We start from the raw sequence: 27,294 nt of genomic DNA, 5'->3' as shown, positions 1-27,294 counted from the left end.
TCGGGCAGGGCATTGACCCTGGTTGCTTCTGTGTGTCGCTCTGGATGGGAGACTGTTAGATGACTAATGTGATGTAGTTGTTGAGAGTCTTCACTGCAAGTATATTGTATGTTTTAAATATTAAAAACAAAACAAATAAATACAAATAATGCCTTCACAGACGCAGAGATTGTCAAAGATTGTTTTTAGGCCTCAGCCGAAATATTGTATGCTGATTTCACAAACAAGGAAGCTATTTTAAAGCAAATTAAGGGACTTGACCATAACAAGACGCATAGAAGACGTCGGTGAGGACATCGGTAAGCAACTGATTACTGACATATCCGTGGCGCAGTGTTTTAGTATTGCCCAATTATGTGTTTGGGTCCGCTTCCCTCAATCTCTCCAAGATGGCGTAGCAGTCAGAGGTATGTTTGTCTTGTCCCGTGTAAATAGTCATTTTCCAAAATAAAATCGTATATATTTTAATCTAACTTTCCATCTACGGATTGAGTATACTTTCCTGCAAACCGCCTCACCCAATGTGGTAGGGATCTGCTATTTTTATACTTTAGAACCGGAACCCCCATCAGAAGCTAGCCAGCTTACTAGCTAGAAGTCAGTTAGCCACTGCTAGCGGTCTTCACCATTAACTCGGACACCAGCCAGCTTCCGCTCGGTCAATACCTGCCAGTCTGCACAGCGCGATATCAACCCACAGCATATCGGACAGCTTTTTCTCTACCCCATCACCGGATTCCTGCCGCAAGCTCTGGACCACAGCTAGCTGCAATCGAGTGGCTACTGCTAGCTAACGCCTCTGTCCCGAAGCAAGCACCAGTTAGCCTTGAGCTAGCCCCGAGCTAAGCCCATCTCCCAGCTAGCCGAAGAGGTCCTTCAGCCAATTCTTGGGCTACAATACCTCTTTTGCCAATTGGCCTGGACCCTTTATTGCCGACTCGGAGACCTGCCAATCCATCACCACTGGTCTGCCGACATAATCGTCCGAGGTGGTTTCAACAGGCTTTTCCGTTGCGACATCGCCAAAGAACCATCTACTAGCCCCGGCCCGATAGCTTTCTGAATCGCCTTATCTCCAGCTCGCCTAGCGTAGTAGCGACTACCGAACGGCTCCCTGACTCACCTATTGCTGCTCTTTGGACCCTATGATCACTCGGCTACACATACCTCTCCCTAATGCCTTGTCTACTGCTGTTTATGTTAGTTATTATTGTTTTTATCACTGTAGAGCCCACAGCCCCGTCCAACATGCCTTAGATAGCTCTTTTGTCCCACCCCCAAACACATGCGGAGACCTCACCTGGCTTAAATGGTGCCTCCAGAGACACAATCACTCTCATCATCACTCAATGCCTAGGTTTACCTCCACTGTACTCACTTGCTATCATACCCTTGTCTGTACATTATGCTCTGAATCTATTCTACCACACCCAGAAATCTGTTCCTTTTATTCTCTGTTCCCAACGCACTAGACGACCAGTTTTTATAGCTTTTAGCCATACCCTTATCCTACTCCTCCTCTGGTGATGTAGAGATTAATGCAGGCCCTGTAGCCCCCAGTTCTACACCTATTCCCCAGGTGCTCTCATTTGTTGACTTCTGTAACCGTAAAAGCCTTGCTTTCATGCATGTTAACATCAGAAGCCTCCTCCCTAAGTTCGTTTTATTCACTGCTTTAGCACACTCCACCAACCCTGATGTCCTAGCCGTATCTGGCTTAGGAATTCCACCAAAAATTCTGAAATGTACATCCCCAACTACAACAGTTTCAGAAAAGATAGAACTGCCAAGGGGGGCGGAGTTGCAATCTACTGCAGAGATGTTCTGACATACTATCCAGGTCTGTACCCCAAAATTTCGAGCTTCTACTTTTAAAAATCCACCTTTCCAGAAATAAGTCTCTCACTGTTGCCACTTGTTATATACCCCCCTCAGCCCCCAGCTGTGCCCTGGACACCATATGTGAATTGATTGCCCCCCATCTATCTTCAGAGTTCGTACTGTTAGGTGACCTGGGATATGCTTAACACCCCAGCCATCCTACAATCTAAGCTAGATGCCCTCAATCTCACACAAATTATCAAGGAACCTACCAGGTACAACCCTAAATCCATAACAATGGGCACCCTCATAGATATCATCCTGACCAACTTGCCCTCTAAATATGCCTCTGCTGTCTTCAACCAGGATCTCAGCAATCACTGCCTCATTGCCTGCGTCCATAATGGGTCCGCAGTCAAACGACCACCCCTCATCACTGTCAAACGCTCCCTAAAACACTTCAGTGAGCAAGCCTTTCTAATCGACCTGGCCCGGGTATCCTGGAAGGATATTGACCTCATCCCGTCAGTAGAGGATGCCTGGTTGCTCTTTAAAAGTGCTTTCCTCACCATCTTAAATAAGCATGCCCCATTCAAAAAATTTTAAACTAAGAACCGATATAGCCCTTGGTTTCTCTAGACCTGACTGCCCTTGACAAGCACAAAAACATCCTGTGGCATACTGCATTAGCATCGAATAGCCCCCGCGATGTGCAACTTTTCTGGGAAGTCAGGACCCAATATACACAGCCAGTTAGGAAAACTAAGGCTAGCTTTTTCAAACAGAAATTTGCATCCTGTAGCACTAATTCCAAAACTTTTTGGGACACTGAAAAGTCCACAGAGAATAAGAGCACCTCCTCCCAGCTGCCCACTGCACTGAGGCTAGGAAACACTATCACCAATCTACGATAATCGATAAATTCAAGAAGCATTTTTCCACGGCTGGCCATGCTTTCCACCTGGCTAACCCTACCCCGGCCAACAGCTCTGTACCACCCACAGAAACTTGCCCAAGCCCCCCCCCCCCCCCCCCCCCCCGCTTCTCTTTCACCCAAATCCAGACAGCTGATGTTCTCAAAGAGCTGCAAAATCTGGATCCCTACAAATCAGCTGGGCTAGACAATCTGGACCCTCTCTTTCTAAAATTATCTGCCGAAATTGTTGCAACCCCTATTACTAGCCTGTTCAACCTCTCTTTCGTATTGTCTGAGATCCCCAAAGATTGGAAAGCTGTCGCGGTCATCCCACTCTTCAAAGGGGGAGACACTCTTGACCCAAACTGTTATAGACCTATATCCATCCTGCCTTGCCTTTCTAAAATCTTCGAAAGTTAACCAACTTATTACCGACCATTTTGAATCCCACTGCACCTTCTCCACTATGCAAGCTGGTCATGGGTCCACCTCAGCCACACTCAAGGTCCTAAACGATATCATAACCACCATCAATAAAAGACAGTACTGTGCAGCCGTCTTCAGCGACCTGGCCAAGGCTTTCGACTCTGTCAATCATCGCATTCTTATCGGCAGACTCAATAGCCTTGGTTTCTCAAATGACTGCCTCGCCTGGTTCATCAACTACTTCTCAGAGTTCAGTGTGTCAAATCGGTGGGCCTGTTGTCCGGACCTCTGGCAGTCTCTATGGGGGTGCCACAGTGTTCAATTCTCGGGCCGAATCTTTTCTCTGTATACATCAACTTGCACACTCATCTTCTGCACATCTATCACTCCAGTGTTTAATTGCTATATTGTAATTATTTCGCCACTCTGGACGATTTATTGCCTTACCTCCCTTATCCTACCTAATTTGTACACACTGTATATAGACTTTTTCTATTGTATTATGGACTGTGGAATGTTTGTTTATTCCATTTGTAACTCTGTGTTGTTGTTTGTGTCGCACTGCTTTGCTGTATCTTGGCCAGGTCACAGTTGTAAATGAGAACTTGTTCTCAACTAGCCTACCTGGTTAAATAAAGGGGGCATATAAGCAGTCAATGAAAGCTCTTGCAATATTCAATGATTACATTTCTCAGGTTATACTGTAGGCTACATAAGCACCGCTGAGTCAGAACAGTAGGTGAAATTAATAGGGGTAAATATACCACATTTTTAGGGTGAGGCACATGGGCTACTAACATCTTACTACACAACATACAACTAGTATTACTTTCTTAGCTACAGTATACATATCTCCCTGGTATATTACATAATTTATGCAGCAGCATACAATACATTTTTGGACTTACCTTGTTGTGCTGTGCTCACTTGAACAGGATGGTGGCACGGTAGTCCTTCGTGGCCAAATTTTGTCATCAAAGTCTGGCATTCTCTGGATTGATGGTGCTTTCAAAACAACTGGAGGTCGAATTTACAATTCCGAGTTGGATGACCGTTCAAAACTTATTTTCCCAGCCGGAGCTGTTTATTCTCGACTTCCCAGTTGTCTTGAACTGACTGGGGTCAAGTTTTCGCAGTTCCCGAGTTAACAGTTGTTTTGAGCGCGGCACAAATCATGCTTCATTGTCAGCAAGGCCAATGTTGAATGTTTATCATTTTAAACTTGGAAAAGATCCTCTTAATCCCAGATTTGGGAAAACACAGCCACTGTCACTGATTCCTTCCAAACCAACTTTTTGTGTAATATTTATGTCCAATGAGCACTGATACGTTTTATATATAATTTCTCTTCATATGACAAGGATTAAAAAGGATTGTCGACTTCATTCATGATGATGAATGCTAGCTAAGATTTTGAAAGTATGATGTTGACATGATCAGGTCCAATCAAAGCTACTGTACATATAACGTGATTTGAAGTAATTTTATCTGTGGCCAATGACCTTGAGCATTCTTGGATGGGCACTTCTAATGTAACTCTATGGCAGCACCCCAAATAGTTCGAATTTTCGAGGTCTCCTTATAGCCTTTGCTTTGACGTAGTGTCCCCATGAGTGACAGAACACAGAGCCAATCACGTCGCAACACTCCGTATTTTCTGCTGGCTTCCCCCACCACCATAGAAAGCACTGAGCTAGGCTGAAACACCTGCATTTTGGAGCTGCCTTACTCAAGAAAACAAATAAAGAGACCATGTTTGTGTGCGGCTTTATTAACTCAATGATATATATATATACACATATATATATTTTTTTTTTACATTGTTTGCAAACTGATATATGACTCATATTAATGCCAAATAACATGCAAAACAGGCAACCACCCACCCCACCCAAAACAATTATAATACATTTTCAAAGCCCCACCTGCCCTGAAAGATGGGTCGCCACTGCTCAGTGTACAATATGAATGGTTTACACTTTATATAGATATATAGCATAAATTGTAAACTAATTTGGTAACATTATCAATAAGCTCCAAAACAATTGTTTGTTGATGACATTGGTTGAACCAGGATTTTACATAATCTTGGGGTTTTCCTGTGGTCTGGGGGAATTCGCCCAAAGATGGAGGATAAATAAATACGTCTTACTGAGGTCGTTCACAATAGATTTTTTTCGGTCCGCTTAAGGGTGGCTCTCCTATAAACACCAATGCGATAGCAGCTGGGTTTGGTCTGCTTAGTTCATTGACTGTGAAGCAGAAAAAAATAACGAGTAGAATGTCTCTCTTCATCGTTATCTGATTCACCGTAACAGCACTCCTGAGGGACGCTGTCAGTTAGGTTTTTCACAGTGAGGACACACTCAGTTTAATCAACAGTTAACTATTTCATTGTACAATTCAAAGTGTGTATCCTTGGTCTAACATTAACAATAACCTATACACGTTTTATGCGGCATAAAGTGGATAATAGACGTGAGGATAGTGTACAACTTACTTCCAGCAGATGGGGCAATTGCAAATTCACAATCCGAATGTCCATTTCCCAGGAAGTGTTTGTCATGGCTCGTCGTGGTTGAAATGTTTATGCGTATGGAGCTGGGAGGGATTGGGTTCGGCACAATCGAAACTGAATATTCCGAGGATGGGAACCGAACCTCAAGTTCTGCCTATATAAATCTATAAGATCAACCACCAGCACAAGGTATCAATTTACTGCACTAGCTTGACTTGTATTGTGTACATTCGATAATTCTACACAATACATTCATATCTCTACATTCTGTGACGTTTGTCTTTGATGGTTCAGTGACTCTCATTATGGTTGACAGCCTCATATCTCGGGTGGGTATAATTTGTGGAACGTTCCAACAGGAATCTATTCCAAAAACTTCGGAAATAACAAGGTTGCCAAAAAACAACGCATACAAAGTTGTATAGCGGCAGAATAAGATACCGGGTAGGCAGTGGTCTATTTCATTGCGTTTTTCACTCATCACGTTTATTCCGAAAATTGTCTGTCCTCACTCTGGTTGCCTATGGACAAACATTAAGAATAAGCTACGTGGTGAGTTGATGCCTATTTGGCAGCTAGTTAACTAGGTTTGTATGCGTTGTTGGTTGGCAACCTTTTACTTTACGTTTTTGGAACAGATTCCTGTTGAAACGTTCATCAAATTATACCCACCCTCATATCTCGTCTCAACAGCTTTTTTCTGTATTTTATATTAATTGACATTCAATGTCACATTCAATTAGTCAATGATCCAATGGAATCTCTTACAGAAGTAATTGAACACCAACCAGATCTCGCCATGTCAGACAAGAAAAGGAGGACCGAGCACGACCCCATTCTCATCGACAGGGCTGTAGTGGAGCAGGTTGAGAGCTTTAAGTTCCTTGGTGTCCACATCAACAACAAACTAGAATGGTCCAAGCACACCAAGACAGTCGTGAAGAAGGTACGACAAAGCCTATTCCCCCTCAGGAAACTAAAAAGATTTGGCATGGGTCCTCAGATTCTCAAAAGGCTCTACAGCTGCAACATCGAGAGCATCCTGACTGGTTGCATCACTGCCTGGTACGGCAATTGCTTGGCTACTGACCGCAGGGCACTACAGAGGGTAGTGCGAACGGCCCAGTATATCACTGGGGCTAAGCTGCCTGCCATCCAGGACCTCTACACCAGGCGGTGTCAGAGGAAGGCCCTAAAAGACCCCAGTCACCCCAGTCATAGACTGTTCTCTCCTACTGCATGGCAAGCGGTATCGGAGTGCCAAGTGTAGGACAAAAAGGCTTCTCAACAGTTTTTACCCCCAAGCCATAAGACTCCTGAACAAGTAATCAAATGGCTACCCGGACTATTTGCATTGTGTGCCCCCCCCCCCCCCCCCCCCGACCCCTCTTTTTACGCTGCTGCTACTCTCTGTTTATCATATATGCATAGTCACTTTAACTATACATTCATGTACATACTACCTCAATTGGGCCGACCAACCAGTGCTCCCGCACATTGGCTAACCGGGCTATCTGCATTGTGTCCCACCCACCACCCGCCAACCCCTCTTTTTACGCTACTGCTACTCTCTGTTCATCATATATGCATAGTCACTTTAACCATATCTACATGTACATACTACCTCAATCAGCCTGACTAACCGGTGTCTGTATGTAGCCTCACTACTTTTAAAGCCTTGCTACTGTATATAGCCTGTCTTTTTACTGTTGTTTTATTTCTTTACCTACCTATTGTTCACCTAATACCTTTTTTGCACTATTGGTTAGAGCCTGTACGTAAGCATTTCACTGTAAGGTCTACAGCTGTTGTATTAGGCGCATGTGACAAATACAATTTGATTTGATTCGATTTGTTTTTGCAAGGGACCAGCATACTTCCATTACCAAAATGTAGATATACACTGAGTTCACAAAACATTAAGAACACCTTCCTAATATTGAGTTACACCCTGCTCTTTTGTCTTGCTCATTCACCCTCTGAATGGCAGGCACACACAATCCATCTCTCAATTGACTCAAGGCTTAAAAATCCTTCTTTAACCTGTCTCCCCCTTCATCTAAACTGATTGAAGTGAATTTAACAGGTGACATCAATAAGGGATCATAGCTTTCACCTGGATTCACCTGGTCAGTCTATGTCACGGAAAGAGCAGGTGTCCTTAATGTTTTGTACACTCAGTTCACAATATGAATGGTATACACTTTATATCAAGATATATATACCATAAGATTTAAAACTAATGTTGTAACATTATCAATAAGCTTTGTTTGTTGATGACATTGGTTGAACCAAGATTTTACATCATTTTGGGGTTTTCCTGTGGTCTGGGGGAATTCACCCAAAGAAGGTGGATAAATAAAGATGTCTTACTGAGGTTGTTAACAATTGAAAGTAATGTGTCATAGTTTCAGTCTGCTTAAGCAAGGGGTGGCTCTCCAATAGACACCAATAGGATAGCAGCTGGGTTTGGTCTGCTTAGTTCATTGACTGTATGAACCAGAAAAAATGAACGTGTAGAATGTCTCTCTTCTTCATCCTTCTCGGATTGACCTTAACAACACTCCTGAGAGATGTCAGCTTGGTTCTTTACAATGAGGACACGCTGTCAGTTTAATTTGAATGTACAATTCAAAATGTGGTCTTCATGGGCGCTATCCTTGGTCAAATTATACCAAAAACAATAACCTATAAATGTTTTAAACGGCATAACGTTTTAGAATAGACCATGAGGAAAGTGTACAATAGTCTATAAACTATGACTTTCCCATTTACTTCCAGAAGATGGGGCAATTGCAACTTCACATTCACAATCCCATTGGCCCTAATCCAGGAAGTGTTTTTCAAAACTCATTGTTGCCTTTTATGGAGCTGAGAGGGGGTGGAGACTGCAAAAGGGAAATTACAGAATTACAGGAAGAGAAAGACAGAGGGAAACCGACACTCAAGTTCTGCCTATATAAGTCTATAAGATCAACCACCAGCACAAGGTATCAATTTACTGCACTAGCTCGATTTGTATTGTGTACATTCGATAATTCTACACAATACATTCATATCTCTACATTCTGTGATGTTTGTCTTTGATCATTGATGGTTCAGTGACTCTCATTATGGTTGACAGCCTCATATCTCGTCTCAACAGCTTTTTTCTGTATTTTATATTAATTGACATTCAATGTCACATTCAATTAGTCAATGATCCAATGGAATCTCTTACAGAAGTAATTGAACACCAACCAGATCTCGCCATGTCAGACACGGTCCCCCTTGAACAGAGGTACAAGGCCAGCATGGTCCTAAGTGGAGTAGGAGATGCCCTGGGCTACAACCATGGTATCTGGGAATTTGAAAAGGATGGCATGTTAATACATGACGAAGTTCAGAAGAGAGGAGGTCTAGAGAAGCTGAATGCCAAAGACTTCCCTGTTAGTGATGACACCGTCATGCACCTGGCTACAGCTGATGCTCTGGTCAAGGTAGGGGAGGGGGAAGGGGCATCCCTCCCTGTGCTGTATCGAGCCCTGGTGGAGAAGTACATTGTAAGCATGACAGACATGGGTGGAAGAGCAGCAGGTATGTAACAGTTAATATTCCTTTATGAGGTGTGTCATGTTGTGTTAACATGAGTTGCAAATGGAAAAATTTCTGCACACTTGGGCACAGTACACTTAACTTAGATATAAAGTCCCCTATATAGGGGACTTGCATGGTTCCGACTGACATTTACACTAAAAATCGATCTGTGACCACCGTAGATCGAAACGGCTTGCATTGAGCAATAGCCCTGGTTCCCACGTACACAGTAGTATTTTTTATGAGCCTGTGTGTCGTATGATGTGAAATCTGAAACTACTTTAAGCTGGGATGTCCCTTCTACCATTTAATTCGCTCTTCTGACTGTCCATCAACTCCTGGCTGAATCCTACCTCACAGGTAAAGCACATGCCTGTGAGCGTTACATCGTAGCACAGCAGGAGAGTGTGGTTTCATCATGGTAGCACATTCAGAGATCAATTTATAGCCATTCATCTAAAATAATCACTTTCCTATTGTCATAGACAGACAATATTAGCATGCAATGAAAGGTGCGTTCCTAACGAGTTCTGGAAGCCAATCTAGAGCTCTGTGAGACGTTCACAGATGGGGGCAGATGTTTTGATCAAGAGAGACCTTTAGAAAACCTGCACATACAAATATTTTTGCATTTACATTTTTTGTCATTTAGCAGACACTCTAATCCAGAGCAATTTACAGTAGAGTGCAGATATTTTCATATTTTGTTATTTTTTTCATACTGCTCCCCTGTCGGAAACTAATTGCAAGCACCATGCTCTACCAACTGAACCACATGTCTTTTACAGTTATAATGAATTTGAAATCTTATAGTCATTTTATAATTTACAGTTTTGTTGAATAGGAAATACAGTTGTAGTTGGAAGTTTACATTTACCTTAGCCAAATACATTTAAACTCAGTTTTTCACAATTCCTGACATTTAATCCTAGTAAAAAAATCCCTGTTTTACATCAGTTAGGATCACCACTTTATTTTAAGAATGTGAAATGTCAGAATAATAGTAGAGTGATTTATTTCAGCTTTTATTTCTTTTATCACATTCCCAGTGGGTCAGAAGTTACATACACGCAATTAGTATTTGGTAGCTTTGCCTTTAAATTGTTTAACTTGGGTCAAACGTTTCGGGTAGCCTTCCACAAGCTTCCCACAATAAGTTGGGTGAATTTTGGCCCATTCTTCCTGACAGAGCTAGTGTAACTGAGTCAGGTTTATAGGCCTCCTTGCTCGCACACTCTTTTTCAGTTCTGCCCACACATTTTCTATAGGACTGAGGTCAGGACTTTGTGATGGCCACTCCAATACCATGACTTTGTTGTCCTTAAGCCATTTTGCCACAACTTTGGAGGTATGCTTGGGGTCATTGTCCATTTGGAAGACCCATTTCGACCAAGCTTTAACTTCCTGACTGATGTCTTGAGATGTTGCTTCAATATATCCACATATATTTCCTCCCTCATGATGCCATCTATTTTGTGAAGTGCACCAGTCCCTCCTGCAGCAAGCACCCTCACAACATGATGCTGCCATTCCCGTGCTTCACGGTTAAGATGTTCTTCGGCTTGCAAGTGTCCCCCTTTTTCTTCCAAACATAACGATTGTCATTATGGCCAAACGGTTCTATTTTTGTTTCATCAGACCAGAGGACATTTCTCCAAAAAGTACAATCTTTGTCCCCATGTGCAGTTGCAAAACATAGTCTGGCTTTTTTTATGGCGGTTTTAGAGCTGTGGCTTCTTCCTTGCTGAGCGGCCTTTCAAGTTATGTCGATATAGGACTCGTTTTACTGTGGATATAGATACTTTTGTGCCTGTTTACTCCAGCATCTTCACAAGGTCCTTTGCTGTTGTTCTGGGTTTGATTTGCACTTTTCGCACCAAAGTACGTTCATCTCTAGGAGACAGAACGCGTCTCCTTCCTGAGCGGTATGACGGCTGCGTGGTCCCATGGTGTTTATACTTGCGTACTATTGTTTGTACAGATGAACGTAGTACCTTCAGGCATTTGGAAATTGCTCCCAAGGATGAACCAGACTTGTGTAGGTCTACAATTTTTTTCTGGGGTCTTAGCTGATTTCTTTTGCTTTTCCCAAGCAGAGGCACTGAGTTTGAAGGTAGGCCTTGAAATACATCCACAGTTACAATTACAATTGACTCTAATGATGTCAATTAGCCTGTCAGAAGCTTCTAAAGCCATGACATCATTTTCTGGAATTTTCTAAGCTGTTTAAAGGCACAGTCAACGTAGTGTATATGAACTTCTGACCCACTGGAATTGTGATACAGTGAATTATAAGTGAAATAATCTGTCTGTAAATAATTGTTGGAAAAATTACTTGTCATGCACAAAGCAGATGTCCTAACCGACTTGCCAAAACTATAGTTTGTTAACAAGAAATTTGTGGAGTGGTTTAAAAACGAGTTTTAATGACTCCAACCTAAGTGTATGTAAACTTCTGACTTCAAGTGTACATCATAAATATTTCATACTTTCATGTTTTTTATCATATTTGTACTGTGCAGTTGAGCGTAAGTCCTCAAAGGTGACAGCAATTTATAACAATTTTTACCAGAAAGGTGAGATTTTACCATTTATTGGAGTATGCAGCATTACTAGTTAGTGATTATGGCCCTATCATCAAAAATCATGACTTTTGGGGATTTCGTAGATTACATTTAAACCCACATGTTGATCTTCATTCAATTCAATAATTATACTCTCTCTGTCTCCGCTGTAGGCATCACCTGCATGGACAGCGTTGCAAGGCACAGACAGAGAACTGACAAGGACATTAAGATTCCCTTCAACAAGAGGGGCGGAGGGTGTGGGGCAGCCATGAGGGCCATGTGTATCGGCCTGCGCTTCCCCGACCCTGAGCAGGAGCACCTGCTGATAGCAGTAAGTGTGGAGAGTGGACGTCTGACCCACCACCACCCCACAGGCTACCTGGGAGCCCTGGCTGCAGCCCTGTTCACGGCCTACGCAGTGAGGGGCACCCTGCCCGTGGAGGCCTGGGGACACAGTCTCATGGAGGTCCTGGACAAAGCCAAGGAGTACGTCAGGCATTCAGGCAATTGTGTGGAGCTGAACATGGAGCACTGGTGAGGCCTTTGTTGTGGTTGGCTGCAGAGGAGGCTGGTGGGCGGACTGGAACGGTGTCAATCACATGGTTTCCATGTCTTTGATATGTTTGATACCACTCCATTCCAACCATTATAGTAAGCCTGTACTCCTATATCTCTGCCCAACAGCCTCCTTTGTTTGATTGTATGCATGTCACACTTCACACAATGTTCTTGCGCTGCAGGAAGTGCAGATGAGCTTCATGGTTTATGTAAATTCACAGAAAACTGCACTAACACCCAGTTATATTAACAGTATTCCACTTTTTATGTATCCTCATTTTACCAGCTGATAGCCTAATCACCGATCACGTAACATTATTGGCTAAACGATAAATTCCTGTTGTTGCGGAATTATTTTGCTGCGACAATACATGCCAAATTAAATTCCTACATCTATGCCTGGGTTTACAAAGTAGAATGATGTGTAAGTTTCATCTGCTTCTGACTAATCTCATTTTTCCAGGGCCTACTTTGGAATTCAGTGGAAATCCTATTTAGAAAAGAGAGGCATTCTGGATGGAAAGAGCAAACCTCAGTTCCCAGAGTCCTACGGAGTGAAGGAGAGGGAGAGTTTCTATAGGGCGGTGAGCTTCAAGGGTTGTGGTGGTGCCAGTGGGCATGATGCTCCCATGATAGCTTACGATGCCCTCCTGAGGGCAGGCAACTCCTGGGTTGAGCTGGCCAATCATGCCTTCTTCCATGGCGGGGACAGCGACTCCACGGCCGTGATCGCTGCTGCCTGGTGGGGCGCACTGTTCGGCTTCAGAGGGGTGCCAGAGATCAACTACCAGAGGCTTGAGTACCGTGACAGGCTATCCAAACTAGGGCAACGGCTATACAAGCTCAGGGGAAAACCTCTTGGAACTGAGAAAGAGTGATGTAAATTAAACCAATAGATGGTTAAAGGTGAAATTCATTACATATCCTGTAGATCTGTAATTTCAGCTACTTAAACTTTTTTGACACTAATTTTGCATCCCTTGGTTTTTATTGCATATTTTTAAAGATTATGACTGGATCTGGAAAGATTTATAGCGTATTTATGATCTCAAACTGCAGTCTACCTACTGACTAGGAGATGGAGCCAGAATGTTCTGTATAATAACAAACATTTTCTGTAATGGCAATATTTTTTACTTATTTCCAGCCTATAATCAAGTCTTCACTAACATACATTGATGCTACAGTTGTTGTGCTATTATTGTACCATTTTAGCTATGGCAGAGTGTAAAAACGGAAATGTTTTACTTCTGATTAGCCTGATGTTAAACGAACACTAAATTAATTCTACAAGTACAGTGGTGACCAGAGGGTGGCAGTGTAACTTAACAAATCACTCTTGAAACTCTCTTTGCTGTCTCACTCTCAATTAATTACATTTCAATTTAAGGTCTTTATTGGCATGGAAAACAAGTGAAATAGATAATTAACAAAAGTGAAATGATAACAAATTAACATTACAGATGTTCCAAAAGAATAAAGACATTTTAAATGTAATTTTAAATGTCTATATACAGTGTTGTAATGATGTGCAAATAGTTAAAGTACAAAAGGGAAAATAAATAAACATGGGTTGTATTTACAATGATGATTGTTTTTCACTGGTTGCCCTTTTCTTGTGGCAACTAGATTGTTCTCACAAAGGAACTTCTTTGGGAGGAAGGATGTTTAATTGGCCATTTTAGGCCCTTTTTAGATCTATTAAGACCCTATGATCTGTGAGCTGTACATGATACAGACACATCTTGGTGCCATTATACTCCATATAGTGTTCCCTCAAATATGGCGTATTGTATGTCTAGATTCTGAAATACAAATTTTCACATTAATTTATTCAATATAAAAATATGAGTATCTCAAAACTATCCTTTTTAATTTAGCTTATTTTTAGACATATTGTTTGTAATGTAATATTTCCAGAGTGGGCTCTCTGGTACTTTTAATGAAATTACCCATTGTTTACATTATAGGTCATTAACCAATTACAGTCCCCCTTTAGGATTTCACATTCACCAAGTCACCAGCAGAGGGAGTTCTCTTTGAATCCATTTTCCTATTCACTGTGTTGGTGCTGATCGTAAAATTGACCACACCTTCAATTAGCATAGAGCCCACTCTGGAAAGGTGATTGTTCCAAACAATATGGTCTTAAAATGAACACTAACACTTTACTTGACACTTAGTATCATACTGTCATGACCCATATATTTACAGCTGTTGTGACACATATTGCATTATTTTATAGCTGGTTATGACACCTACATAAGTGTCAAACCCACAGTGATTTAAATGTTTTATTTCCCTGCCAAGAAGTTTGCTTTCGTTTGAAAGTTTGTTTCGTAAATCCTTTGTTGTACTCAGTACATTTTTTCAACAAAAAAAAATCTCATATTTTAAATTACTTGTAGAAAATACACTTTGATACTGTCAAGAAGCATTATGACCATCCTGTGTCACTTTACGTGACTAAGAAAATACACTGAGTATACGAAACATTAAGAATGTCCATGACATAGACTGACCAGGTGAATCCAGGTGAAAGCTATGATTCCTTATTGATGTGACATTTATGTCTTGAGACAATTGAGACATGGATTGTGTATGTGTCATTCAGAGGGTGAATAGGCAAAACAAAAGATTTCAGTGCCTGTGAATGGTGTGTGGTAGTAGGTGCCAGGCGCACTGGTTTCTGTCAAGAACTGCAACGCTGCTTGTTTTTTCTCACTCAACAGATTCCCGTGTGTATCAAGAATGGACCAGCACCCAAAGGACATCCAACTAACTTCATACAACTGTTGGAAGCATTGTATCAAGTCAACATGGGCCAAGTCAACATGCACATTAGTGTCTAGCTTGAGAAACAGACGCCTCACAAGTCGTCAACTGGCAGCTTCATTAAATAGTACCCGCAAAACACCAGTCTCAACGTCAACAGTGAAGAGGTGACTCCGGGATGCTGGCCTTCTAGGCAGAGATGCAAAGAAAAAGCCATATCTCAGACTGGCCAATAAAAGAAAAGATTAAGATGTGCAAAAGAACACAGACACTGGACAGAGGAACTCTGCCTAGAAGGCCAGCATCCTGGAGTCGCCTCGTCACTGTTGATGTTGAGACTGGTGTTTTGCGGGTACTATTTAATGAAGCTGTCAGTTGACGACTTGTGAGGCGTCTGTTTAACAGTGGCTTCTTCCTTGCTGAGCGGCCTTTCACGTTATGTCGATATAGGACTCGTTTTGCAGTGGATATAGATACTTTTGTACCTGTTTCCTCCAGCATCTTAACAAGGTCCTTTTGCTGTTGTTCTGGGATTGATTTGCACTTTTTGCACCGAAGTACGTTCATCTCTAGGAGACAGAACGCGTCTCCTTCCTGAGCGGTATGACGGCTGCGTGGTCCCATGGTGTTTATACTTGCGTACTCTTCTTTATACAGATGAACATGGTACCTTCAGGCATTTGGAAATTGCTCCCAAGGATGAACCAGACTTGTGGAAGTCTCCAAAACATTTTTGGAGGTCTTGGCTGATTGCTTGACATCATGGGAAAATCAAAAGCAATGAGTCACTGAGTTTGAAGGTAGGCCTTGAAATACATTCACAGGTAAACCTCCAATTGACTCAAATTATGTCAATTAGCCTATCAGAAGCTTCTAAAGCCATGATATCATTTTCTGGAATTTTCCAAGCTGTTTAAAGGCACAGTCAACTTAGTGTACCTAAACTGGAATTGCGATACAGTGAATTATCATTGAAATAATCTGTCTGTAAACAATTGTTGGGAAAATTACTTGTGTCATGCACAAAGTAGATGTTCTAACCGACTTGCCAAAACTATAGTTTAACAAGAAATTTGTGGAGTGGTTGAGAAACGAGTTTTAATGACTCCAACCTAAGTTTATGTAAACTTTCAACTGTAAGTGTATTTGCAGTGTATTGTAACCCATCCAAACTCCTTTCTCTAAACCATTGAGGGAAGTAATGCACAACCTTATTTGTTCTGTTGAACTCAGATTGCAAGATCTGTGACCTTACTAATTGTCCTTGAAAGTAATTGATTTATTTTATAACAATGCATACTCTCAAATGATGTTGGTTTTTGCTATAGAAGACTGTATTAAAAAAACAGCAAAACATTGGAGTGTCTACTCACTAGAGACAAAGAAGACATATGGATACATTCCGGACCTCCAATACAAGATTTTGAGGAAGCGGTTGGAATCTGGTGGAGGGATGCCAAGGAGAAGAACCCTAACGCCCGAAGACTTGGACTCCTAACCCCTATTCCTCCACCAACAACTGAGGAACTTGTGCAATCACAAGTGAGAAGAGTGCTAGGTAAGTAAAAAACTGAAGGCAGGAATATCAGGTAGAATTACATCAGACCTCAGAGTGAGTTACAACAAACCCTGTAGGAGATGATACCAATGCAGTCAATTAATAGTTGTCTTTTTATAATTTCATAGTATCGCAGTGGAGGCTCCTCGGAGGAGGAAGGAGAGGACCATCCTCCTCAGTGAAATTTCATAAAAATAGTGAAACACAAAAAAAGTTATCCTTTTTAGATTAAACTATACTAAATATATTAATATGTTACCAAATAATTGATTAAAACACACTGTTTTGCAATGAAGGTCAAGAGTAACTTCAACAGCACTCTCTGGTAGCACATGTTGTAGCCGGAGAACAGCTAGCTTCTGTTCTCCTCTGTGTCCATTGACTTCATTACAAAACCTAGGAGGCTCGTAGGCCTCACCCCCTTCCATAGACCTACAGTCATGGCCAAAAGTTTTGAGAATGACACAAATATTAATTTTCACAAAGTCTGCTGCCTCAGTTTGTATGATGGCAATTTGCATATACTCCAGAATGTTATGAAGAAATGAAAACATCTCCACTGCATTTCAGCCCTGCCACAAAAGGACCAGCTGACATCATGTCAGTGATTCTCTCGTTAACACAGGTGTGAGTGTTGACAAGGCTGGAGATCACTCTGTCATGCTGATTGAGTCCGAATAACAGACTGGAATCTTCAAAAGGAGGGTGGTGCTTGGAATCATTGTTCTTTCTCTGTCAACCATGGTTATCTGCAAGGAAACATGTGCCGTCATCATTGCTTTTCACAAAAAGGGCTTCACAGGCAAGGATATTGCTGCCAGAAAGATTGCACCTAAATCAACCATTTATCGGATCATGAAGAACTTCAAGGAGAGAGGTTCAATTGTTGTGAAGAAGGCTTCAGGGCGCCCAAGAAAGTCCAGCAAGCGCCAGGACCATCTCCTAAAGTTGATTCAGCTGCGGGATCGGGGCACCACCAGAACAGAACTTGCTCAGGAATGGCAGCAGGCAGGTGTGAGTGCATCTGCACGCACAGTGAGGCGAAGACTTTTGGAGGATGGCCTGGTGTCAAGAAGGGCAGCAAAGAAGCCACTTCTCTCCAGGAAAAACATCAGGGACAGACTGATATTCTGCAAAAGGTACAGAGATTGGACTGCTGAGGACTGGGGTAAAGTCATTCTCTGATGAATCCCCTTTCCGATTGTTTGGGGCATCTGGAAAAAAGCTTGTCTGGAGAAGACAAGGTGAGCGCTACCATCAGTCCTGTGTCATGCCAACAGTAAAGCATTTGAAGACCATTCATGTGTGGGGTTGCTTCTCAGCCAAGGGAGTGGGCTCACTCACAATTGTGCCTAAGAACACAGCCATGAATAAAGAAAGGTACCAACACATCCTCCGAGAGCAACTTCTCCCAACCATCCAGGAACAGTTTGGTGATGAACAATGCCTTTTCCAGCATGATAGAGCACCTTGCCATAAGGCAAAAGTGATAACTAAGTGGCTCGGGGAACAAAACATTGATATTTTGGGTCCATGGCCAGGAAACTCCCCAGACCTTAATCCCATTGAGAACTTGTGGTCAATTCTTAAGAGGCGGGTGGACAAACAAAACCCCACAAATTCTGACAAACTCCAAGCATTGATTATGCAAGAATGGGCTGCCATCAGTCAGGATGTGGCCCAGAAGTTAATTGACAGCATGCCAGGGCGGATTGCAGAGGTCTTGAAAAAGAAGGGTCAGCACTGCAAATATTGACTCTGCATCAACTTCATGTAATTGTCAATAAAAGCCTTTGACACTTATGAAATGCTTGTTATTATACATCAGTATTCCATAGTAACATCTGACAAAAATATCTAAAGACACTGAAGCAGCAAACTTTGTGGAAATTAATATTTGTGTCATTCTCAAAACTTTTGGCCACGACCTCCAACCAGTAAAAGCTTTTGCAGTATGAGCTGACATGTTGTCCATACAATCATATGATTAGAATCAGAGAATGATGTATTGGGGTTGTGCCGCAGAGCATTATGGAGGGGAGGGGGGGAGGGGGGGGTTATATATGTTGAGAAGCTTGGTGAGTTGGTGACATTATTGCATAGAGATTGAAAAGTGATAGTTGAGCAATTTTGGGATATTATTCAATTCAAGTTCATTTCTTCAAAATACAGGAAACGGAGGTGGTAGATTATAATTTGTTTTCTTGGTTTTATAACTTTGTGGGTGTCCAGTTAGCCAATTCATTTCAATTAACTAGCTAGCTAGCAGCTCAAGTGTGCAGTTTTCGACGCCAAAGCTACTGAAAATGTTGACTTTTTGTTGAAGAACCCATTTCATTCTCTGGGGTATGCGGAAAAGGTGCGAATTAAAACCGAGGGTCAACCTCTGCCTTAAATCAGTTTCGTGAACAAGGATGAAAGGTGAGGGCGTTCAATACCAAATGTTATCTAAAGTATAGCTGGTTAACAGGGAGGCTTTCATCAAGCCGCTTGTATTGCAGGCCAAGCCTGCTTTTTGGAAAGTCTGAGCCTTGGGCGAAAGGGGGAGTACAGTGACCTGAAGAACATTGATCATTCAGCAAAACAAAAGCAGGGAGCATATAAATGCCCACATCAGATTCAAGCTTCTGGGAACAAGTCACATCGATCATGACGAAGGTCTGCGTATTCAAAATGCGCAACACAACGAGAAAGTAAGAAGAAACAGGGATGTTCTCAAGCGGCTTATCAACAGCACTGCGTTTCTGGGCATGCAAGAATTGGCTTTTAAAAGGACACAACGAGAGGGAAAGTTTCGCTAACAAGGGCAACTACAATGAGCTTGCAGTGGTAATTGCGCGTTACGATGTTTTACTTGCTGAACATATGGAACTTTCGACTGTCTTTTCTGGGATGTTGAAATCAATTCAGAATGATTTAAAGCTTCCATCGCATCATCCATTAAAAGTTAGATTAAAGAGAGAGGTTGGTGCAGCGCATGTTTTCCGTGTGCGCTCAAGTAAGCTTTCCACTTTACACCTGTATTTATTTATTTAGCAAAGATGATAACACAATCACTCCGGACAGACCCAAGCAAAACCTAATTCCATAAATGTTGCAGTAGCCTACGCTACACCAAAACATGAGAGATCTGACATGCTGTATGGGATGGAAACGAGACGATGTTTCATTCTGATCAACTGTAGTCTACAAATAAGAGCAGCTGCATACAGCCTATGTGCCCTGCCCATTTGGTCAGGGTAAACTAATTGGTAACGTTATGTATTTATAGTTCATTTGTGTGTCAGGATAAAATGTGAATGTGTTCAAATTTGGTTTATATTCAAAATTGGGCTGGCTAGGCTGTCTATATGTTTTCAAACAACATAATAGTGATGACAGCAGATTTTTTATGAAGCCTAAAGTTGCATAGGCGTGCATAATGTATAAAGCAAGCTCAGCCCTGTGAGTTCTATTATCTATCAGTTGTCTCGATGTCTGGGTAGAGGAAATCCCCCCCTTAATCTAGTCTAAATATAATTCATATGGACAAGTAACAGGTTGTTGCAGTTTGACAGGGTTTTCATCCCCCAGGGCAAGGAGTATTTTTCAGGAGATTTTTAAAACCATGTGACCTGATTGGGGCGGCAGGTAGCCTAGTGGTTAGAGCGTTGGACCAGTAACCGAAAAGTTGCTAGATTGAATCCCCGAGCTGACAAGGTAACAATCTGTCGTTCTGACCCTGAACAAGGCAGTTCACTGTTCCTAGGCCATCATTGTAAATAACAATTTGTTCTTAACTGACTTGCCTAGTTATTAGGAAAAACGGGTCCCATCATAGCCCTTAAAAAACTTTTTTTTAACTGATTAAGCACTGTCATACCTTATAGGATCTAGAGTTTTCCTGGTTAGGTTAACAGATAAGGAGTTTAACTTCATGGACAAACTTGTAGTTCAAACCTACAATGTCGCTGCTGTAATGGAATGTGTCTACTATTTGTATTTCCAGCTAAGTCTCCTCCTGTTCCCTGATTTTAAGAGGTGATGACTACTCCACTACCATGTCAACTCTCTCCTGACATGAACTGAAGCCACATCTCATGTGTCCACTCATCCACTGGCACGTTGAATGTTTCCTCTCCAAGCACTGAGTGCCCCTCTTCATTTTCTCTCATTACTGTATGTCGAGTCAATTACATACACAAGCACAATCACATTATTACACATCAATGATTTTACTCCTTGCTTGGACTAACTCATTCTTAGCTCTTTTGTCTAACTGTGTAGTGTGTTACTGTTTTGTCTTCCCAGTCAAATCCTGTCCTGCACTGAAGTCAAGCCTCTGAACACCTCAACTCATGCCTCATACCCTCATTCAATCACTGCTGTGATCTCTTCCCAACACTGTGTAAGTAGCCCCCTCATTCCCATACCCCATAATATTGTACTATAAATGTCTCTATTAAATTCTTTAGGTTCAAATAATTAGTCTTTGATGATTTTTTTAAACACACTTTGTCGTCTCAGTGCGTTCCACGCCTATGCCATGGGTCTCCCATCCTCAAAAGTCACCAGTTTCCACTGCGGTATCGATATACTAAACCTCCACATTCCTCATTCTTTCCCCCCCCCCCCAGCGTTGGGTGAACCTCGAGACCATGCAGGAGCTCCAGAAACCTCCTACAGCTCAGCAACCCTGTGAGACACCCAGGTAACGACCCACATGCATTCAAACCGCTTTACACCAAGTACATTACAATGACAGAATTTGAAAGAAGCGGTTTCATTTAGTTTTTGCACTACAGAATTCTACAGGGCCCCTGGTTCTCCCTCTACCCCTGCCTCTTGCCCTGCTAGTCGGACTGCCATCAACATTGTCCAACGCAACCAGCGCATACAATGAATGACGTTAGCAAGATGTTAGATGTCCTACTATGTGAAATACTTTCTTACATACATTGGCTATTATAAAACAATTTCACAAGGTTGGAACTATTGCAGCTAGCACAGAAACTTGACAAATTGCACAACTGTAAGACGCCAAGAAAAATGGGGATATCTCCTTTAAGTCACCCAGAAAATATACCTCTGTTGATATCCCATACATTATCAAACATTTCACAAGTTTTCCAGATGCTGACTGTTAACTCTTGGTCTGTAGCAGCTTCCCAGCAGAATAGGCTTCGGGTAGGGCAGATGAACCTGTAGCCATATTACTTCAACAATATTTAACATGAGATCCTCTCTAAGCTTTATAGGAATGTGGTTCTGAATATAAATGGTAACACCTCCACCTTTTGGCATTTCTGTATTTTCTGTAGATAACCATGTATTGCTTCCCCGGTATCCCCGGTATCATCAAAGGTATTATCTAAGTGAGTTTCAGAGATTGTCAGAATTTTAATGTAATCAGTTACCAGCAAATTATTGATTTCATGAACCTTGTTTCTTAAACTACACATATCATATTAACATGGGTTTATTTTTAGCACTTTTTTAGCACCCATGAGAAGCAGGATAGCGTACGCCCGCTGCTCCCTGCGATAGGTCCAGACCTCCCACAGCAGGCAGTGCCCTGTCAGATCCAGAGCGAGGGAAGGAGCCGAACTCGACGATGAAACCGCTGCTGGAGTCAGCGTAGTTGGAGTCAGCGTAGGTGGAGTCAGCGCCGCTGTCGCAGACACAGGCAATCCCAGCAATGAAGGCGTATGTAGATCAGGCACCAGTGCAGTGACACTATTCCTTATGTCAATCTGCTCCGAACCTCTCGCAGTCACTCCCGTCAGCTTAGCAGCAGGCCGCTGCGTTCGGTTTCCACGACTTGTGACATGGGACCAGCGTTGATTGGAAAAATCTTCTTGCTGTTCTCCATCTACTTCACTACAAGATGGAAGAGATGGAGACAACTTCTTTGGCAGGCAAGTTCGAGGTAGCACAGGCCATTCTGATAGGGACGGATGACAAGGCGAGGAAACATCCATCAGGCCCGAGCAGCATCCATTAACGGGAGTTGAGAATGAGAAAGTTCCAGTTTGCGTTTTCCCCATATGTTTGTGCAGATTTAAGGTTTGCTTGCTAAGCATAGCCACCTCATTCCTGTAATCCTCCACTAGCAAACAATTTCCGCATTGGAATGATGGATTGTCGATATTTTCCCAGACGAGAGTAATAAACACAGCTTCTACAGCGCTGGAAACGTTTGTTAGCTATTCCAGGCAAAGTGGGCTCCATTGCAACCTATCTAACCGGCTAGATGGTAGCAGGTGTTGACACAAAAACGTATGAGCAAAATAAAAAGGAGGTATCCGAGTTTGAGACTTATGCCATGTTCATATATCTGAGTGAGAGTAGATAAGTGCGGCACCAAGACTCTTTTGGAGAAAGTTGTGTCTCTGCTCAGAGTGTGATGAAGTGTGTTGATGGGTTATGAAGTGTTATGACAAGTTATGTCAGCTGTTATGACATGGTTACCAAATGAACAAATTCAGAAAGGGTAGTTTTGAGAATATTTTTTTATGTTGAGTAAATGAATGTGCATTTTGTTTTATTTCACAATCAAGACATAGTCCATATTTTAGAGCACACTGTAAGGAGTATAATGACACCAAGATGTCTGTATCATGTACGTTTCACAGATCATAGGGTCTTACAGCAGGCATGTACACAGGCATGTATGTGAGAATTGCCAGAACAATCAGAGATACCAAAAATATTTTCCCCTGCCGCTGGCGTGGAATCGCCCAATAGGCTGTCTTAGAAAAATGAGAACCATTGTCAAGGTGTTAGTCTTATCTTTGAAAAACTGGATAGACAACATGAGAAATGTTCCACCGCTTTTCATGTCAACAATATACGCCAGACCGTTATGGGTTTTTACAGGGGAGTGTGAAATTGAATCTGACAGGCACCCTCTGCAGTTCCATGGAACAAAAACACACGTTCCTAGATTGCATGTTCCATGCACACACACAGACAGGAGACTTACACCTCAACTCAGAACAGAGAGGAAAGGAGCACCCTCCTCAAAGCAAATATTAGCAGGTTTATTTCACGGAGCTAGAGTTGTGAATGTAATATTTTTATTGACATTGCAGACTTAGGATTATAAGGATGTGGAATGTGTCACAGTCACCTGTTGTTGATGGTATTCAGGTGAACAATTAAGAGAAAGGTCAAGTGGTCAACTTCTGCAAGTAGCAATGAGCTTTCCAGGACAAGCTGTCTGCAACTGCTGGGGAAGAAGCAGTCCACTGCATACAGTTTAACATTCACCATCAGTGAAGAGTAAAATAGTTATAAGTAGTGCAACTACTGGTCTCAGTCATTTAGACCAAAACCTATTGTATTCACTTGATTTGCCTAATGTGATGTCACTAAATGATATGTGTCAGCAGTGTGAAATTCCGTCCTCACCAGTGGAGCTCATGACTAACCTCACTGAACCTGTAGGTAGATTGCTGTCTTAGCGCTGAAGGAAATCATTATTCAAACATGGAAAACTGTCAGTGAGGAGGTAGCGAGGAGCCATGTCTGTCAAGAGCAACACGTGTTGCTTAGAGCTCCGTGCCTCAGTCTTCCCCTTGAGGTGTTGGATCTTACACAACACTGCACTACCAGTCTTTATCAGTCACCACAGCGCCAGGCCCACCGTTAGCCAACACATTCCTCACTGGAGTATGTCATACTGCCCGATTACTCTGTCAGACTTTTATCTCTCTAATCAATAAAGTCACAGTTTGGATTACATTATATCTAACAAGAACTAGGTCATAACATTTACATTTGAGGCAATGGAGATTGAATAAGTGTTCTTTCTCTTCATATGTAGCAATAGCTGGTAACAGGAATACAAGTTGATCAGAAGGCCTATAGTTGCAGGCTCCAAAAGACGTGATGTGAGAGAATGGCAAGGAGGCAGAGAGGAAATGATTGCCACCATATAATTTCTTTCATGACATTTGCAATCTCCGCTCTCCAACAAAAAAGTAATTGCGTGTCCCAGATCGACATTAACCAGAGGGAAAATATATGGGAGCGTAGAATGATTCAGTATATATTGTAATGTTTCCATAATATCAAGTTACTAACTAAACATGCTGTATCGTATAGTTATGCGTTTTATTTTTGGCATTTTACTCCATTAGAAACAACAAATTACGTTTCTTTGGTTGCTTTAAAAACAGTCGGATAAGAAATAACATCACGCCACAGAATGAAATAAGCCAGTTATTGATACAGTACAGGCCAGAGAACATTGGGCTTATCCTTATCTGTGTAGAACTAGTAACATAATCAGTGTTTCACTGTGTATCAATGTGAAACCAAAAGAAGCCCAAAAAATGCAAACTGACGTCAAACTATTTCAAGGAACTTGGGGTTTTTAGAGTTGTGTGGTCAGCTTTTCAGACTTCTTCCTAAAAGTGAAAGAAAAGGCAATTAATGAACACAAGCATTGCTATTGCCATGGTTTATTAGAAGAATAAAAAACATGGTTCCAACTTATTATGAAAAGTGAAGCAGTTGGGCTGACTAACATCTAATGTGATTGATGTGGGGAGTTAGTCACCATAGAACACATCACCTCTTGATAATTTCAACAGATAATGTAGCTAGTAAGACATCATTACATATCTACCACCCCCAGTTAACCCACCATCTCTGCGTTACAGTACAGTACAATGCTGGCAACGTTGTAACCCATGAGCAATGTAAACATGTCATTCATATTTCATTGGGGTATTGATTTGAGGTCCGAGGTGGGGGAGCAATGGGACTAGGTTAGCCTCTGTAGCAGCTCGGCTGAAATTATTTGTGGTTTATTCATGTCCAGGAACTCCTAGGAAGGGACACAAACACTATCACACCTTACATGCTCAGGTTTGGGATGGCTCTTCCTTTCCTCGTCCTCCTGAAGCAAAAATGAGACGGAAGCGTAGCAATTATATTAGCACAGCAATTATATTAGCACAGCTGAAAACTGTTGTTCTAATTAAAGAAGCAATAAACCTGGCCTTTAGACTAGTTGAGTATCTGGAGCATCAGCATTTGTGGGTTCGATTACAGGATCAAAATGGCCAGGAACAAAGAACTTTCTTCTGAAACTGGTCAGTCTATTCTGGTTCTGAGAAATGAAGGCTATTCCATGTGAGAAATTACCAAGAAACTGAAGATCTCGTACAATGCTGTATACTACTCCCTTCACAGAACAGCGCAAACTGGCTCTAACCAGAATAGAAAGAGGAGTGGGAGGCCCCGGTGCACAACTGAGCAAGAGGACAAGTACATTAGAGTGTCTAGTTTGAGAAACAAATGACTCACAAGTCCTCAACTGGCAGCTTCATTAAATAGTACCCGCAAAACACCAGTCTCAACGTAAACAGTGAAGAGGCGAAAATGCCATATCTCAGACTGGCCAATAAAATGAAAAGATTTAGATGGGAAAAATAACACACTGGACAGAGGAACTCTGCCTAGAAGGCAGGCATCCCGGATTTGCCTATTCACTGTTGATGTTGACGTTGAGACTGGTGTTTTTGGCCTGAATGCAAAGTGTCACGTCTGGATGAAACCTGGCATCATCCCTACGGTGAAGCATGGTGGTGGCATCATCATGCTCTGGAGATGTTTTTCATCGGCAGGTACTGGGAGACTAGTCCGGATTGTACAAACTCCAAAAAGGTCTGGGACACTGTAAAGTCCATGGAGATTAAGAGCACCTCCTCCCAGCTGCCCACTGCACTGAGGCTAGGAAACATTGTCACCACCGATAAATCCACGATAATTGAGAATTTCAATAAGAATTTTTCTATGTCTGGCCATGCTTTCCACCTGGCTACCCTACCTCAGTCAATAGCCCTGCACCCCCCACAGCAACTTGCCCAAACCTCCCCCATTTATCCTTCACCCAAATCCAGATAGCTGATGTTCTGAAAGAGTTGCAAAATCTGGACCCTTACAAATCAGCTGGGCTAGACAATCTGGACCCTCTCTAAAATTATCTGCCGCAATTGTTGCAACCCCTATTATTAGCCTGATCAACCTTTCTTTCGTATCGTCTGAGATTCCCGAAGATTGGAAAGCTGCCACGGTCATCCCCCTCTTCAAAGGGGGAGACACTCTAGACCCAAATTGTTACTGACCTATATCTATCCTACCCTGACTTTCTAAGGTCTTCGAAAGCCAAGTTAACAAACAGATCACTGACCATTTCGAATCCCACCGTACCTTCTCCGCAATGCAATCTGGTTTCCGAGCTAGTCATGGGTGCACCTCAGCCATGCTCAAGGTTCTAAACGATATCATAACCACCATCGATAAAAGACAATACTGTGCAGCCGTATTCTTCGACCTGGCCAAGGCTTTCAACTCTGTCAATCACCACATTCTTATCGGCAGACTCAACAGCCTTGGTTTTTCAAAATGACTGCCTCGCCTGGTTCACCAACTACTTCTCAGACAGAGTTCAGTGTGTCAAATCGGAGGGCCTGTTGTCCGGACCTCTGGCAGTCTCTATGGGGTGCCACAGGGTTCAATTCTCGGGCCGACTCTTTTCTCTGTGTACATCAATGATGTTGCTCTTGCTGCTGGTGATTCTCTGATC

At 42.2% G+C, this 27,294-nt stretch overlaps 2 protein-coding genes and 2 long non-coding RNA genes across 6 annotated transcripts in view; all 4 read left to right on the top strand.

Annotated features, from left to right (window-relative positions):
- The window catches only part of LOC115160840 (protein ADP-ribosylarginine hydrolase), a 30,448-nt gene extending 16,569 nt beyond the window's left edge, over nucleotides 1–13,879 (top strand). Inside the window, exon 5 of the mRNA XM_029711314.1 lies at nucleotides 13,303–13,879. The gene's annotated coding sequence lies outside the window, so the exon portion shown is untranslated. The remainder of the gene's footprint in view (nucleotides 1–13,302) is intronic.
- Nucleotides 5,809–13,351, top strand: LOC115160839 (protein ADP-ribosylarginine hydrolase). 3 transcript variants are annotated; one of them, XM_029711311.1, is made up of 4 exons: nucleotides 5,809–5,870; nucleotides 8,904–9,257; nucleotides 11,995–12,358; nucleotides 12,846–13,351. In XM_029711311.1, exons 2-4 carry the CDS (start codon nucleotides 8,933–8,935, stop codon nucleotides 13,258–13,260), a joined length of 1,104 nt encoding a protein of 367 aa, XP_029567171.1. In that variant the 5' UTR covers nucleotides 5,809–5,870; nucleotides 8,904–8,932; the 3' UTR covers nucleotides 13,261–13,351. The 3 variants fall into 3 exon arrangements, with proteins under 3 accessions (XP_029567171.1, XP_029567172.1, XP_029567169.1); XM_029711312.1 differs by lacking the exon at nucleotides 5,809–5,870 and adding an exon at nucleotides 8,469–8,671 and having other exon boundaries at nucleotides 8,907–9,257; XM_029711309.1 differs by lacking the exon at nucleotides 5,809–5,870 and adding an exon at nucleotides 8,473–8,671.
- Nucleotides 13,880–19,151: 5,272 nt separating the features above from the next.
- Nucleotides 19,152–21,035, top strand: LOC115160838 (uncharacterized). The gene is made up of 3 exons (XR_003869124.1): nucleotides 19,152–19,408; nucleotides 20,704–20,873; nucleotides 21,006–21,035. It is a non-coding gene; the product is annotated as an uncharacterized LOC115160838 (long non-coding RNA).
- Nucleotides 21,036–21,064: 29 nt separating this feature from the next.
- On the top strand, nucleotides 21,065–23,190 carry LOC115160837 (uncharacterized). Its single transcript, XR_003869123.1, has 2 exons — nucleotides 21,065–21,102; nucleotides 21,332–23,190. It is a non-coding gene; the product is annotated as an uncharacterized LOC115160837 (long non-coding RNA).
- The last annotated feature ends 4,104 nt before the right edge of the window (nucleotides 23,191–27,294 follow it).

Source organism: Salmo trutta, chromosome 24 (assembly GCF_901001165.1).
Source record: "Salmo trutta chromosome 24, fSalTru1.1, whole genome shotgun sequence".
Classification (NCBI taxonomy): domain Eukaryota; kingdom Metazoa; phylum Chordata; class Actinopteri; order Salmoniformes; family Salmonidae; genus Salmo; species Salmo trutta.
Note: the sequence above shows the minus strand (reverse complement) of the source record. Positions and strands in the feature narration are given on the sequence as shown.